At 39.7% G+C, this 16,779-nt stretch overlaps 1 protein-coding gene across 2 annotated transcripts; it reads right to left on the reverse strand.

The window, feature by feature from the left end:
* Positions 1–318: 318 nt before the first annotated feature.
* Positions 319–13,621, reverse strand: IL7R (interleukin 7 receptor). 2 transcript variants are annotated; one of them, XM_065739964.1, is made up of 8 exons: positions 13,504–13,621; positions 8,275–8,413; positions 6,838–6,992; positions 5,891–6,045; positions 5,335–5,509; positions 4,797–4,887; positions 2,822–2,897; positions 319–1,456 (listed from the first exon to the last, which is right to left on the reverse strand). In XM_065739964.1, exons 1-8 carry the CDS (start codon positions 13,592–13,594, stop codon positions 962–964), a joined length of 1,377 nt encoding a protein of 458 aa, XP_065596036.1. In that variant the 5' UTR covers positions 13,595–13,621; the 3' UTR covers positions 319–961. The 2 variants fall into 2 exon arrangements, with proteins under 2 accessions (XP_065596036.1, XP_065596037.1); XM_065739965.1 differs by lacking the exon at positions 13,504–13,621 and adding an exon at positions 9,802–9,904.
* Between the last annotated feature and the right edge of the window lie 3,158 nt (positions 13,622–16,779).

The following is a 16,779-nucleotide window of genomic DNA, read 5'->3' on the forward strand; positions in this document are numbered from 1 at the left end:
CAAAGTGCCTGGCCCAATTTAAAGTATTCTTATGCAGACACAGCCATTGGTGATAATTCTAGTGAACAAACATTGCCTGCACATCCCTTCTGACCTGGTAAATACTTGTGTGCTGCACTAAGGCACAAAAGAGCTGCAGAAAAAGAAAGCAACATGCATTTTATAACCCCAGTTCAGTTACAAGAAGAACTAGGACTTTGTTTTTCATTGATTTTGTTTTGTTTTCTTAGCTAAAATTTGCAAATACATGACATGCGATATTGGAGGTCTTTAATACATGACTAGCAGAAATACGTATGGATCCTGAATTTTAGCAAAACACAGTGGCATGTCAGGTTTTGAATTGTTTTCATCTCTCAAAAAGATCAGCCTGAGAAGACATCTTCCACAAGTGATCCCATGTGCTTCTTTCCTGGGGGCTCAGTCAACCACCTTTGCAGCAACCAAGCTTCTGAATCCCCGGGTGAATAATGCTTGATAGCAACTCTCATTTATTGTCATTTACTGTCCATAAGTTTTATAAGCTTGTGTACTTCCACCAACTGCAGAGGAGTTACTCTTGGTCTAACGTGAGAAAGATCAAACTGAGTTTCACTTGAGCTTGCTTCCATTTTTCTTGTTTAGGCATTAATAATTGCTTAACAGAAGGTTTTACTTAGACATGCTGTTATCCTTGGTTAGGAGTGCAGCATCATTGCTCTTGATTAATCAGATCTGAAGATTAAAGTCAGATAAAATAAAATTTCATTTCTGCTGCAGTGGAGATTGCTTCTGGGACATAGAGAGCAGAAGTTAGGCCACCCAACAGTGAAAGACAGGAGAACCCCCACTTCTCTGAACAGCACTAGACTGTGAGCGGGATGTGGAGGTGGGAACAAGATGAGACAGAGAACAGAAGAACAAAATAGAAATCTCCAGTATCCTGCTTGGAAAAGGCAGTGTTTCATGTTATCTGTAAGGCTTACTGATTTTTGTAAAAGCTAGACATGGTGACATAGGCTTCTTCATTGCTTGGTGACTTCAATTCACTGCTAGGTGGCACCATGCTGCCATTCTGGGACTCTGGTCCGGGTTGGCCTGGAGGATCCAAGAGAGGAGCAGAAGGAGGGTGAAAGCCATTATCACTCAGAGGCACCCCACTGCTGTGGCACACCTCATATATGCCGGAGCTGCAGACGTCAGTAGTGTCTGCAGACTGGCTGCTACCAAGGAGACCATGAAGAGCCTCTGCAGACCAGATTCCTCCATAATTCACAGACAGGTTCAGGCTGCTTTTGTTAGTCCATGCAGGGCTTTGCTTCAGGTCTGATTCACTCCTAAACTTTGGTGGAACATCCAACTCCGAAGTAGGTGGTGGCTGTAGAAAATTTTCCTGTTCACTTTTTGCTTGAATGCCATCCACTTCATGGATAAAAACATAACCAAAACTCTCTGGGTTAAAACTTGTATCAAAATTCTGCATGGCAAAAGGAACAGCACGGTCAGTTAACAGTGCCCATCTGTATAACACAAAAGATGCTTCAAACATTCTTCTGATTTTAGGAAGTTGTTATTTCTTTAACTCTGAATGTAGCCCCGAACAGACTAAAGGGTAGGTTAGCAAAGAATTAACTATCACACTGTTTGAAAACTTTTTGTTTGCTAATCTGACTTTATTTTGTCATCTCCTGCAGGTAGCATCACTGGACTGCTCTGCCCAATGTTGTGCTTCAGAGACTTTTTGGAGTCACTTAGCTGCTGCACATCAGCTGTTTTATAGGAATGAAGTTGCTGATCCTGGTTGCTCCTTTCAGTTTTATCTTCCTAATTTTGCAGTGTGACAAAGTAAATGTTGTTACCATTTCTTGAAATACATTAGGAATCCCTGCACTAAGGAGCACTAGGGATGGAAAAGTCTGAAAATTAAGAACTTGCTAGTAAATCACCAGCTGGAGTGTTACAGGACAGAGCAGATGAGTTCCTTAGTGAAAACAAACAAACAAACAAACAAACAAACGAAACCTAGACATAATAGGCAACCAATTAATCCTCCCTGTTACAAATTATATCATTTACCCATCAGGTTTTTATCTGGAAAATACAGGTTCATGTGCTCTATGGTCTATGAGCAATTCTTGTGTCCATTTAAGGGCATATGGATATCAACAGGAATGTCTGAAGTTAGCAGAGGGACTCCCACCTAGCTCCATGACCACAGTTTCACAAAAGCACAAAAATGTTGGAGAGGACTGCAGGAATTTACCTGGTCCAACCTTCTGCATGAAGAGGACCTTAAACTGGGTTCCTCAGGTCCCTTTCAAGCCAAGACTCAAACATTTCCAGCAAGGGATATTCAGCCTCTTCTCTGGGCAATCTACACTATATTTAATTGCTCTCATAGCTAAGGATACTTTTTGTCCAGATTAGTTTTCCCTGAAGCAGTGCTGGCCTGTTACTTCTTGTCCTGTCATCAAGCATCGCGAAGAGAGCATCTCACCGCTTCCTACCGTTTAGTTATCAGTAGGCTGTGATTAGCACTCCAGCATTCTCTTTCCTGCAAACAAACCCAATTGCTTCAACCTTTCTTCATATATCAAGCTCTCTAGCTGTCTATAGTTATTTTACATAATCCAAAACTCAGTCACTAGTTGGAATGTCTGTTATATCTACACTTTTCACTGACATCTGCTTGTGCAAATATTAGCTCTCTTGAGTGGAATGTAGAAGTCATTTCTGAAAGATGGATTGGTTTGTGCAGTAAAGGCATATGCCTTCTGTCATGAGTATCAATTCTGTTCCAAATAGTCTATAATCAAGTGAAAAAGACAGTAGAAAAACATACATTTTTTGGCTTCTTACACAGTCGCTCCAGAGTTATTTTGTGATCAGGAAGGTTTGGCCACACAACAGGCTTGATCCTGAAAGAGCAACAGTAGACATAATGGAGTTCAACGGCAGCAAAAATAAGATGCATTGAGGTATCAGACGTTCATATTGTGTTATTTGTACTCTCACAAAGCCTTAGGACTGGCTTGCATTACCCAGAATTATGACTGAAAAGTTCCAGAAAAAAAGTGAAGACAGTAGAAGAGGTGATGTAAAGGGCACCTAAAAGTAACTATTCTTTTGAGTGCACAAACTGTCTCAGTTAAAGTAAGACATTTCATCAAGTACTGGGAAAACAGAAAATGGTTCTGGCAAAGATCTCATTTGCATTTAGCTGCATTAACTATGTTTTTCATGGTGAAACCACTTTCTGTAATGAAAGAAGAGGCTGTGGTTAAAGTGCAAGTTTGAAGAAATTTGCCTCTGCATATTTACATTAGTCAAAGTATTGCATGTTTTCCTAACATGCAGTCATTTTTCTGTGCCTCAAGTATCTGAAGTGTAGCCTTGTCCCATACTTCTCGCAAAGTTCTCATGCTGTGCTGCTGTGCAAACGCTTAGCCATGATAGACCAGGCAACACAGCCTGCCTGAAATTCAAGATTGCGGTGGTATAAGTGTGGAAACATATATCAGCATTATATCAGAAATGGTATAATATCAGAGATACACAGAAATCTGTATTTTTGTTCATACTGGCATTTGTGTACATGAGCATATATTCAAACATATAAAATTAAATACATATAAAAATATATACATAAATAAACATTTTTAAAATAATGATGATAATTAAATAAATACTAAAATGTCTAAACCTCTGCTTTTTTTTTTTCGGCAGTTTTATACATGCAGAACTTCCAGCAAAGCAGGAGAACTACAGGTGACCAGTAACACTGAAGAGCAAGAGCTAGAATTCTCAAGCTACATCCATGCTTGTAAATTAAACAGCACCAGGGAGTATGCAGACAATTCAGGTATCTAAAATGTCTAATTGTTAAAAGTATTCTTGACATGCATTGACTGATGACACCTGAGCATACTGGAAGGCAATCTCCATGTGTAAATCAGGAGTTAGCACAGCTCAAATATTCTTCCCATAGAGTGGCTCTATGCAGACATCTGTGAAGATCCCCTGAGCTGCCATGAGCAAGGGCTGAATTTCACCATGCAGGCCTGTGCCTTCACCTTGCAGGGTGCTGATTTCCGGTGTTGAATTTGAGAGTTTTTCACTTCAGATTCCAGTCTTATCAGATTATTCATGCATGTGTTTATTTTCTTAAATTTATCTACTAACAGGTATCTATCTACTGTTGGTAGCCTATATATATAAAAAAAACCAGCACAGGCTAAGGACTGCCTGTGCAGCTAACATATCTTCAGGTCTGCATCTGTGCTGACAGAGCCAAGTTTTGCAACACAGGTAATATGGACCCAACTGGGTTTATAGCTGACAGCCATCAAGCCCTGCAGAGAGCAGTGCCCCACCGCTTCCAGAAGCAGCATCCTGCTGACTCAGACTGTGAGAGAAGAAGAGGCAATCTCCCCAGTATAAAGTTTTCAAACCTCTCAGGACTTTACTAAAACCCACAGTTTGCTTTCTTTTCTAAGTCTTGCTTGCAGCACTTGAGTCAAATGTACCTCCAGTGAGACACTATGTAAATGTTTCATGGTGGCTTCAGGTCCCCAAGGGTCTCAGTGGTTCAAGACCAGGACTAAAGTCCAATTGAAGCAGTACAGGTAGAATAGCCAATCTACTGCTTGCCAGCACTGCTTCTTGCATTGCTCTCTTCTATTCTTTGCCTTTGGCATGATACTGAGGCTCAGAAATAGAAAGAGAATAGTTCACAGGTACAACAGGGAAAGCAATAGAACTGTCAGAACAGGAATAGCTTGCAACTCTCTCATATGAAGAGATCTAGATTACCTTACCTGCTTTCCCAAAATGTTAGGATCAGGACAATCACAACAACCGACAGAATGAATCCTGGGATGGAGAGTATAATCATGAACATACTGCTGTCTAAAGGCAAACACAGAACATCTGTCAGTGCATATTATAATGCCTCACTGTTAGAGACTCTAACTGCAATGCCACATCAGACGATCCATTAAGGATGAATGTCCAGCACTGCACCTTCTTATCACTGATCTGGAGCAACGGTACATTTGCCTAATTCCATGAAGCTGGGGAGATGTTGGGTGGCCATTGCTCTAGCCTTAGCTGAGCTTCAGGCAGTTCCCAGCTGCACTGAAGCACCATGTGTTCTGCTGCTACTTGCTGTGCCCTTATGGCAGCATTGATGCAATTTCCAGCCCACACCATGTCTAGGTGCTGCCAAAGGCTAGAACTGCTAGGGCCACTAATTTTATCCCTCCCCATGCTTTCATTGCTGCTGCTGCCAGGGCAAACTAGTCTGTGGCCTGAGAACCCTTATCTCCCTTGGACCAAAGTGGTTTTTATCCATACAGCTCTCTGTGGAGTGCTCTCCTGTGGTTCTGAAGCTCTTCAAGGTGCTCCACTCGCTCCACGTGCCCTTAAAATAGTCTCCATTGGGTTGAGAACGTACTTTCACCTCATACAATGCATCTGTTTCGAGGTTTTTTCCCAGTAACTTTACCTGAAGATATGGTGATTCTATGGTCTAAACACATAAAAAAAACCAAACATGATTACTTTCTTTTAGGCATAGAAGACAAGAGCAGAACCACCAAAGCAAACTTCATTACTATTACAGTTAAGATGACTCTGTTTCTTCATGATATTATGTCTTCTGTTTCCATGGCAAAGCCCAAGTACAAATGAATGAAACCTCTGTAGTCCAGAGAAGTACCTAACAGACAAGAACACTGTCATTCATGAATTGCTTTGACTAACTGAATTTCCAAATGCTAAATATTGCTCCTTTCCAAGCTGTCAGTGGGAAAACTGAGAAAGGGGGACCTGAGAATTTTTGCATTATACTGATATTTGCATGACAACATTTAATTTCAGAAATTAGGTAAGCTTTGCAATATATAATTACCTTCCAAGTGCTTTCTTCCTGCCGGAAGGCTATTTGGTGTATCAGTTTGTCCTTTAAATATTTCTTCCGTGAGTGTGGTGTACTATAATGAATAAGATATTCATTTGCCTCCTTTTGGTACGTTATGTTTATGTCAAATGGTACCTCAGGCTTGACTGCAAATAATAACAAACCAAGATATAACAGTCGTTTTCAAGTTAAAACCCATATAGGATAACTATGGGTTTAGAGCAAGGGTTGCCCTTAGCTGGGTGAGGTTCATGCTTAGGCCATTTCATCATTACACTCTGGTCACAAAAGAAACTTTATGTTGACCAGCTGAAGCAGGGCTGTGACAACCACAGCCTAAGAGTGTGACGTGTCATATTTATTCTTGGACAGCAGTTCCTGAGCTTAGACAGGTCCCCACTGTGGCTTTGATGTGATCACTCTTGGGCTCTTAGTGCCTTTTCAGCACCACAGGCACTACAGGCCCCATCAGAATGCAAAACACGAAAAAATGAGACCTTTCAACTCTGTGGTCACTGTGTGGGACTCCTGCGTGCTGCTGAGCTTATAATAGAATTGAACTGGTAAGCCCTGAATTGAACTGGTAAGCCCTGTACTAGTAAAAGTCCTAGTTCAGGAGATACAAAATGTTCTTGCTTAGTAATTCATCCAAGCCCAGGATTAGCTGGTTTGACCAACTGCATAACTTAATCTAGATCCAGGTCTGGGCTTCTAAAAGCCAGAATTCTGATTCATGTTTTGAATGGGTAAAAATCATGTTAGGCTTTGAAGAATCACACTCTATCAGCACCCAAATCCAGACCTCACCCTTTCCTGGTCATAATTTTATATTGCTCCTATGCAATCTAGATCAACCTTTTAAGTTTTGCTGTGGACAATCTTATTTCCTTCCACAAATATCCTTACATTAATAATATCCAAAATGTTCAGTGTCTTACCGATGTCAGTTACAATCAGACTCCTGCAGACCCTTCTCTTAATCTCATATTCCATGCAAATGTCTTTATTTGAGAGTATATCAGTGAATTGTAAAAAATAAACATCTTCCTGTTTCTCCATATTGAAACACAGATGACTGCAGTCTTCCTTGGAACTGTTGGCCAAAACAATACAACATTAGTTTCTTCTCAGCCTTACTATAAAATTGTAAATGACAAACCCTTGGTGCTAATTTCAAATTAAATGAAGTGAGACACCATATTAAGTAAGAAAAAATATCATGCAACTAAAGAGGTTTAAAGATTGATAGTGCTTTTCCTCATGGTACTTGAGTGTAACAGTCAAGTGATATAAGTCACAGTAAGAGTTCTGGAGTTTTCCAAGAAAAAGAACAGTTCAAAAGAATAATTATTATACTGGAGATGTATGTGTCAATGTATCTTTAAAAATAATCTCATTGCTGCCTTTTTTAAATATTAAGAGAGATGTGTGGATACTCTCTGAAAGTAATGAGGAATTTCCTGTTGACCAAATTCGCATTAAATACAGAGTCAGTGGTTGGCCAGGCCAAGAGGGTCTCATGGTATTGTTCCAGAAGTGAATACATGTCTGTTTATTCTTCCATCTGTGTGATTTGCACGCCTCCTTTGTTTGCAGACTGCCATAAAACTTCAGCCAAAATCCAGAGTAAAATGCATGACAACAGAAAAGTTCTAAAGAACTAGATGGGGGGAAAAAAGTAATGATTAGAACAGTAAGGTGAAAAAAAAATCCACTTCTTTTGCTTGCAGCCATAGTACTGTTAGTTTCAGGAGAATCAGACAAAGAGAAAGCAGAAGTATGATACATAAACAAAATCTGAACTTCTTCATCTGTATGTATCAGTTGAAAAATAAGGTGGAAGAGCTTCATGGCCTCAACTACAAGGGGAAATAACTGATGTGTTTGGTAACTGTCCAGTTTTTGTATACTCATTCCATTATGGTTGTTTTGCATGTCAGTGTGAGAAAATACAGTTGTTCAATTTTTGTCTTGACCTAGATAATGTTATTTCCACTTATATATATAAGTTGAAAACCAGAATTCTCTTTTTATTTTTTATTTTTTTAGTATCATTTAACATAAAGGTAAAATACTTTCAGTTTATGATTAGCTTCACCAGAAATAACTAATGTTTCAGAGCAAAAGGTGCAAAATTAGGAGTATTGGAGATATTGTAATGTTCTTTACAGGTCCTTCCTGTCTATTTTTTTTCTTACTGGGGTTAGACTCTGTTTGAGTAAGTTATTTACTAAATATAGTATTCAGATTTGGTAAAGCACTCAAACAGAATTCAGCTCAACTTTTCTGATCCTCATTCCCAACATTCAGCAGTGTGACTCACTAGCACTTAAACTTCCCAGAAGTTTATCAAAGGGCAAACTGAGAGCACTTACCACACAGCCAGGGTATAGTTAGTGTTGTGAGGTGACATCTCTGTATAATTGCAGGTCAGGCTGCTATAGGAATCCTTAAATTCCAGCTGGCTAAAGCAGTCAATGTCAAAAGCATCAGGCTCATCGTCTCCAAAGGTCCCTAGAGAGAGATTAATGGGGTGTTACTGAAGCAAACCAGAGTGAGTATTCAATTTGCAGCTTCATTGTAAAGAAGGTTGCTTCTTTATGTGGTTGCTTGAAAGGAAGAGGATCAGCCCATCTGTTTTGTAAGAAGCAAAGAAAAATTGCTCAAAATTAAATTAAAAGACACTTGCACCTTCCATGATTGCTCTCTGTGCATGCCAATGAAGCTCACACACTTGACACGCACTGAGGAACATATGGCATCACCAGTACTATCAAACAACATTTCATCACAGTTTAGTCTAACCTATGTCTGCACTATTCTGTTACTCATGTGCAAAGAGGGATACTAATGCTGTCCCTGAAACCTCTGTGGAATAATCCTGTCTTCAGATGAAAACAGAGGAAATATATTGTCCACTCTGCAACATAATTCCTTTAAAGTGTGAGCCAGGAATGGGGGAATTGTCACTGTAGAAGTTATGGATGATGCTCATATCAAGAAAAAGAAGGACTTTATCCACTTGAAAATCATCTCAGAACTTTCTCAAACAGGTTTTTGTTAGGAATCACAAAATGCTGCTGTCCTTACACACACAGAGGGGAGTAATACATATTCACAATGACTGTTGTAAAGCAGACAGTCATGTCAAGGACCAAAGCACTTCCAAAAATAAACAGCCCAGAAACATGCACTGGGTAATACATACTCTACAGCCTCTGGGGCTGATGTTCAAGGCTAGTACCTGCTTATAAGCACAGGCTAGTTTAATAGAAGCTATTTGTATTGGAATTTCAGTGCAAGACAACATGAAAGAGTATCAAAAACCCTTAGCACTGAAACAAAAGCTCCACAGCAAAGAGGGCACACAATTGCCAGCACTATGCCTGCACCAGACATATCAGCAGCCCCCAGCAGCCACCTCCTGGCCCTGCACTACTCATGCTCAGTCCCCAGGTTCTTGAAAATCCTGGGGAATATTGTGGGAGTTCTTACGAAAACAAAAGTATGGTGGTGTCATGAAGCAGTGAAGCACCACAGCATATTTTGACTATACTGTATTTTCTTCTAAAATGTCACAGATTTGGACTGAGGAGGGAAAGCTCAGACATTCTGCCAGAACATGTGTCTTCCTGCAAATTTGCTTTGATGACTCATAAAAGAATCATGATTTGACTAAGAGCATACGTCTTGTGTCCTACACTTGGCACATATGATGTCAGGGAAACAAAAGCTGATGTTTCTGAGAGGACTTCTCTATGGAAGACCTTGCCAGTTTAACCTGATTTCATGAAATGTCACACACTGTAACCAAGCAGACAACGAAGGAGTTATCACAAGCCCTTGAGTGGATCCTCAAGGCAGGATTGTCTCTATCTTCTTTCACCAGGGGGTTAGCTTACCCATGACGATATTCAAACTTATTCCCATGTCCAGGGACTATTCCCAGTTCTCTTCTTGGTCCTCTCCTTCCCACTCCTCCAATGTGCCCATTCCATTCTGGATATCTTCTGTGTGAAGAAGACCTGGGCTGTTCCAGGGATATTAGTGATTCATATACTGGCAGTTACAGTGTGAGGAAATGTCCATGGAAACATTTCCAATGGAAAATCTCTCCCAGAGAGAACATGAGTCATCTCTGCTGTTGCCCAGGTGGACTCAGATCACTGAAGGGTGAGCAGCCACTTGGGCACCACGTTTCCTAGTCCAACTAGTGATGCCCATAATTCCCAGCCAATCCTCCTGGGGAGAAGTGGATGTTGTCACCACCTGTGTTGGTGAGCAGGAGGGACAAGAGCATCTGATGCTTCTCTTATCTATCCCCTGAGCTAAGTGTGGCTGTTTGCCACTGAAAGCAGGTGGTGCTAAGAAGCTGTTCTAGATCTTCCTTTTTAACTGCAAGTCAAGTGTCACCCATCTCATGGGGAATTACTGTGCAGCTTAGACAGTGAAGGTAGAGTGCCACTTTGTCTGACTACCACATTTAAGAGACACACAGAAGTTTGTGCATCTCCAGAACAAGCCCTGCAGCAATTTCATGCACAGAAAGACTTGACAGACAGAGCTCTGAGATGTCTGGGCAGACAAGTAGCTACAAAAATGTATATTACATATAATTATATATTTGAGGGTAAGAGTGTGGACACACACACATACGTATATATGCATATCTATATTGAAAATTAAAGGGACAAAAATTGAGCTGAAATGAATCTATATAAAAAGTGAAAAAAAAAACCAACCAAAACTAAACACTTTTTAGATGGATACACTCAAACTCACACACTCGTTTAAAATTTCATCTACACAAACCCAGCAGACTAGCTTATTTATATTCACAGCTACCTCAAGATAACACTGAAATTTATGAAGTAGAATGACAGATCTTATCTTAATATAATAGAAATACACTGCTGTGTATTTTTTTCATATAAAGATCATATATATCATACTTCATACAAACACACAAAATGGAGAAATATTTTAAAAAGTAGCAGATCAGAATATTTTTTTCAGCTATCTGCTGCAGTTTTGCTGAAAACTGACAAAAATTTCAAGTCTATCTTTGTCAGTCTCACTGTAAATTACGCAGTTCCAACTGTCATGTAATGTTTAAACTGCACAGAGAGTCTTTGGTGCTGAGCAGAAGGAAAACTTACCAAACCTTTTTCACACTGAACTTTCACATAATTGATAATGTGCTTCCTTATTCATTGAAATAATGTCCTAATCATAGAATATATCAGGATTAAAGATTATGAATGAAGTATGAAATTTGAAATGCTTTTCCTATGTTTTTTTTTTTTCCAAGGACTGAGTAATTCTTTTCGACGTGATGTATATATGTGCATCGCCTCAGTTATAGCTCTTCCCTAACCCTCAGAAACACAGCATGCTCATTTGTCCACTACATAAACAGTTTCAGTAACTCCAACACAAATCACATTGCAGAGGACTTAACTACATAATTAAAAATTTACAATATTGTAGTTTTTTCTCTTTGTGAAGCCCAGACCAAACTGATACCTGAACCTGGCAATGCTGAAATCAAGACAGGGCTTGAGATGGAATTATTCCACTGTGAGAAAAACTGCTCTTAGCAGAAATGGTCACCCTTTGGGTTTGGCTAACATCCAGCAGAGAGGTGCAAATCACAGCAGTAGTCTTGCAAGCCTTTACCAAGACTGCTAGCAGGGGCTACTCTTGTGTGTCAGCTTTATGCTTTGAAGCCACTAGGACTAACCACAATGTGTAAAATTGAAGGCACTGATAAATGCTGCAGGTTCAGTGACTGAGTTTGCAAAGTCAGCAAAGTGACCATCTCCCTGAAGAGAGCCCTAGCACTGATGGCAGCAGACAGCCCATCACCTAGACTTAGGGCTGATTTGATTCAGGGAGGACTTGTTTTTGTACCAATAGTTTTGATGTGGGTTGCACTGTCCAAATCTGAAGAAGGCCACTGATGCCGACCATCCTGATTACTCTACCTGCCTGTGCCCACCTGCAGGTTCTTGTCTGTCCCAGTGTAGTTTGCCTGTGGTTGCTCTTCCATGTCAGAAACAGAGGTGAAGAAGCACTTCTGACAAGACAGCCTGCCACTCATCAAAGAGGAGGAGATGAAGGCAAGTGCCGTTTCTTCAGTTTCATAAAGAAATCATAAAAGCTGGTGATTGCTCTGTGTGGAATTTCTGAGCATCTTTCTCTTTAATTCTGAGCAAAATATTTGTTATGGTTTACTGGAAGCTAGTGATAAAACCAGGGAAGGTCTTCTCCTCTCTGCTGCTGGGAAGTCCTTAGCATGTCAGTGACAACAGCTATAAATCATTGGCATTGACCACTCACCACTGTACTGCCTTGTAAAATCTGAATAAGAATATTCAATACAGAATACAAGATTCTAAATAAGAAGATGCAGATTGTATAAATAAAATGTAAACAGAACAGAAACAAAGAAGTTTGAAAACCTGCAATTCTGAGCTCTTTTCTGTTTTCCACTAACTCAAAAAAAAAAAAAAAAAAATACCATGCATACCCTATGTCTATATAAGAATATATGTACATATACATACATACACATATTAATGCTATATAATACATGCAAACCAGGCAAGAGTTTCCTTGTCATTAAATCTGTGAGAGAATATAGTACAGATATACAACCTTCATAATAACCAGAACATTCTTTTGCTCCCACATTATGATATTATGTCAACCCAAAGCTAGCACTGAGTGACTGTCCATGTCCTTCAGAAAAATGCAATAATCTCTCTCACTGTTGTTTGTTACTATTAGACAATTAAGCATTTAAAAGATCTGTTACAGAATCTGTACGTGCAGTTTTTGAGATTCCTTTTGAGAAAAGGGATTGCAGACTAAAAGACAGTGTATTTTATCATTGATTTTTAATGTTTTATTTTTTGATTTTGATGCTTCCAAACTTGTCCAAATAAGATAATGAAATCCGCAATAAGCCTGAATTTAAATTGTTGAGTTAGTTTATAATTCTTTTTCATGTAAGTGATTAATATTCTTAATGATGGACTGTGAGAAGCCCCTGGTCTCAGATGCTGCATTGACAAAGAATGGAACTATCCCCAGATATAACTTCCACAACTGTTTAAAAGAAAAAAAGAAAGTTTTTATTTTGAAAGGGAGCAGGTTAGGCCACACTTGAGGAGCATTAAGACATTTTCTGTGGAGGAAAGTGCCAAGAGAAAGAGAAGCCAGAACCTTAGCCTTCTCTGATGGCAGCTCAGAATGATCCTAGCCTGCAGAAGAGTAAAGAAACACACAACTCATAGGTGCAACTCCTCACATAAATACTAGAAGCAACAAGAAAGAATTAACAGGTCTGATCTTGATTGCTCTCTACACACAGCTATCATCTCCTTCATTTCATACATGTTTGGATATTACAAGGACAAAAAAATTGGGAATGAAACAGATAATCCTTCAGCTCTGCATACACCTCTGGTACTGGCACCAAAAGAAAGAAATGGAGGCTAAAACATTAACATATTCAACCCAGCAATTGCATTTTTGTGCTCTTAGTTCAGGTTGTCAAGATCATACAAGACTGCAAATATGAACATGAAATGACTCACCATCACCATCTGCTGAGGTGCAACCACTTTCCCCAAAAGTGGTATGAAGAAACAACGTGAAAATGCTCAATACCATACCCATCCGTGTCATTCTGAGCACACTGCATGTGTGCAGGACGTGTGTATGTGAAATCCTCACTCACTGACTTTATACGAGATGCAGAACAAACCCATTGCTTGATAAAGAGACCGCAGGCAAGGGAAATGTAAACATGCTGGCAAGGATGACTAGTGGCAGAGAGCAGGAAACCAGAGAGAAGATAGTTGCAGAGCTTTTACTTTGAAACACATTTCCCACTTCAAAATTAAGGACCTTCTGGATCAGTCCCATTGAACACACTGATGAAATCCAGTGGGTCAAGAGCAAGCCCCTTGGACCATGCTCTTATTCAAGCTAGTGGGACTTTTGCTGCTGATTTTCCTGAGAAGATGGTTCAGACCACACAGCTGCTTTCCTCTCAAAGGAGATACACAGGTCCAAGAGAGAAAAATCTTCTATCTATGAAATATTAATTATAATTACTGGTTTATATTCATCAAGTATTGGTGAGGTGATCCTGCTCCTCTACTCTGGGCTGGTGAGGCATCACCTGCAGTACTGCATCCAGATGTGGAGTCCTCAGTACAGGAGGGGCACAGACCTGTTGAGAGTGCATCCAGAGGAGGGCGACAGGATTGTTCCATGGGTGGAACACCCCTCCTACAAAGACAGGCTGAGAGAGTTGAGGCTGTTCATCCTGGAGAAGAGAAGGCTGCAAGGTGACCTGACAGCAGCCTTTCAGTGTCTAAAGGGAAGCTACAGAAAGGAAGGGGCCAGACTCTTCAGGTGATAGAACATGGGGAAATGGCTTCAAGCTAAAAGAGACTAGACTTAGGTTGGATATAAAGAAAAAGACTTCTACAGTGAGGGTAGTAAGGCACTGTTGCCCAAAGATGTGTTTGATGTCCTGTCCCTGGAGACTTTCAAAGTAAGTCTGAATCAGGCCCTGGGAAACCTGATCTAGCAGTGCATGTCCCTATCCATTGCAAAGGAGCTGAACTAGATGATTTTTAAAGGTCCCTTCCACCCCTAAGGATTCTATGATTCTATGATTCTAAGGCCCGAATAAGGCAATGTTGGACAAAAAAAGTTGTGATTTACAGGTTTAATTCTGTAAAATCCTGTTCTGAGAACAAAAGTGGCATATCACAATTTTTTTAGGCTTTTGACATAGCAAAGGCAGAAAAAAAGGAGACGGAGTTGGGGTCAGATATTTTCTTTGCTCACTTTCTCTGCATGTATACACCAACATACTCTGGTATGTACTGCATACAGTATTTAGTTGATTGATGTGACTAGCTAGAAATGAGCAGAAGACCTGAAAGAAGAGAGCAAGCTCCAGCTCAGCACTGGCTGCACCAAAAAACCCCTTCATACTGTAGACATGAAGGAAACTGAGGGCTAAATTGGTAACAATGCCCAAGCAAACTGAAAAGTCATAATACAATAAAAAGTGCAACATACAACCCACAGTGGTTTTTGCATTTCATTTTCAAAGAATTTAAACTACTCACCAAAACGGCGAAAATTCAACTCTCATGTCTAGACCAGTGTGCCTTTCAGCTGGGTGTTAAGGCCTATCCTCCGGTGTAGCTCCCTACCCTAGGCATGGGCTCTCTAGTTTCGTTTTAATGGGAAGAAATGGCCTCTTTTGATGAGGCATTCAAAAGACAAAATTAAATCCTCTAAACACATTAAGTTCTCTCCACTGAACATAAAAAGAATCCAAGGTGATGAGGAGGTAAACATCTACTACTTAGATGTCCATGATCCATCCCACTCACCGGCACAGGAGGGATCTGCCAGGCTGCAGCTACTTCTTGTACAAAGCAGAACCAGAGCTAGAAGAAGGGACATGGAGCCACTGGAAATGGAGTCTTCTTGGCCTAACCAGGCCCACTCAAGAGGGGTCTACAGAGTTATTTGGGGAACTTCTTCATTCCTGCTGTTTCACCTCAAGAAATATGCCCCTTCAGTGGTCCCAAGCTTATTTCGAATGCGTTTTCAACTAGAAATATCAATAAAGGAGGGCTTCCCTGGGCAAATTGATTGCTGTCCAGAAATGACACCTTTTCACTTTAAATTTGTCTTGTTTATAATTGAGTGGGCTATCACTTCGATCATTTTTTTTCTTTTTTCCTGTTTCAGCTGAAGCAAACTAAAAGAAAAAGACTTTTCAGAAATAATATTTTAGCTGAACCTCAGACAATCTTATTAGCAGAGCTGTGCTGCTGAGGGGATTTCCATGTTGTCATAGCTGCATTTTGTCTGGGTGGGGAAACAAGGGACCACAATGAAAAGAAAAAAAAATAAATCTAGTATAAAAACAAAAAAACAAAACAAAACAAAAAAAACAGAAGCAAAAGTACATTTTGTTTTACTTCTCAGTCTCTGCTTCAAAAAAGCATTTGATTTCTAAGAAGTATTTGAATCCATCAGTCTCACTTTGGTGTCTTTCTCTAATGTACTGGAAATAGGAAATCAAATTTGTGAGAGTCCGTATTTTAGAGTAGCTGAAGTGTTAATACTCAAAGGACTGAAAGGAGATTGAAAGGAGAATTAAACTTTTCTTGCTATGAATTTACACTGCTACAAATTTACTCTGCATCTACCTCCTAGTTCAGTCTCAGCAAGAAAGAAAAATAACTTTTCCTAAATCTAGGCTTAACATTTGAGCAGAGGGATATATTTGTTTATTCTGTTGGAACAGTATTAGGCCCTCTGAAAAGCTGTTGGATCAGGAAAACACTAAATTTTATAAAAAAAAACAACAGTTTAAGGTAATAACCATTTAAACAAGTAAGACTTTTGATGTCACAGTAAGAATGTACCAGTCCTTCCCAGTGGTGTGCCAGTAATCACTGAGTCTCAACACTGAGTTTTTGAGTTATCCTAAGCATTCTGACATTTTTGGCTATAAACAAAATCCAGCATATAATCCCAGTGTGGAAGGAATTTTTCCTGTGTCCTGTGGTTCGTAAGTGCATGCAGTCATGCAGTTCCCCCTGACTGCTACAGGTGATCTTGTAACTTCCTGTGCTACTGCTTGCCTTTCAGCTAGTGATTATGACTAATCAAGCAAGTCATTTACAAATTTTCACTTTTTATATAACTTGTTCACCCATTTTTATTACATTGAGGATGCAATGCCTGTTTAAATTCTGTTTCAGCTTCAGAAAAAAAAAAAGAGAGGAGATTTCTGAATTTTACTTTTTTTTTTTTTTTTTTGAGTGTCA

This window comes from Cyrtonyx montezumae, unplaced genomic scaffold (assembly GCF_038088225.1).
Source record: "Cyrtonyx montezumae isolate F1298 unplaced genomic scaffold, pur_monq_1.0 scaffold_25, whole genome shotgun sequence".
NCBI classification, from domain to species: Eukaryota; Metazoa; Chordata; class Aves; order Galliformes; family Odontophoridae; genus Cyrtonyx; species Cyrtonyx montezumae.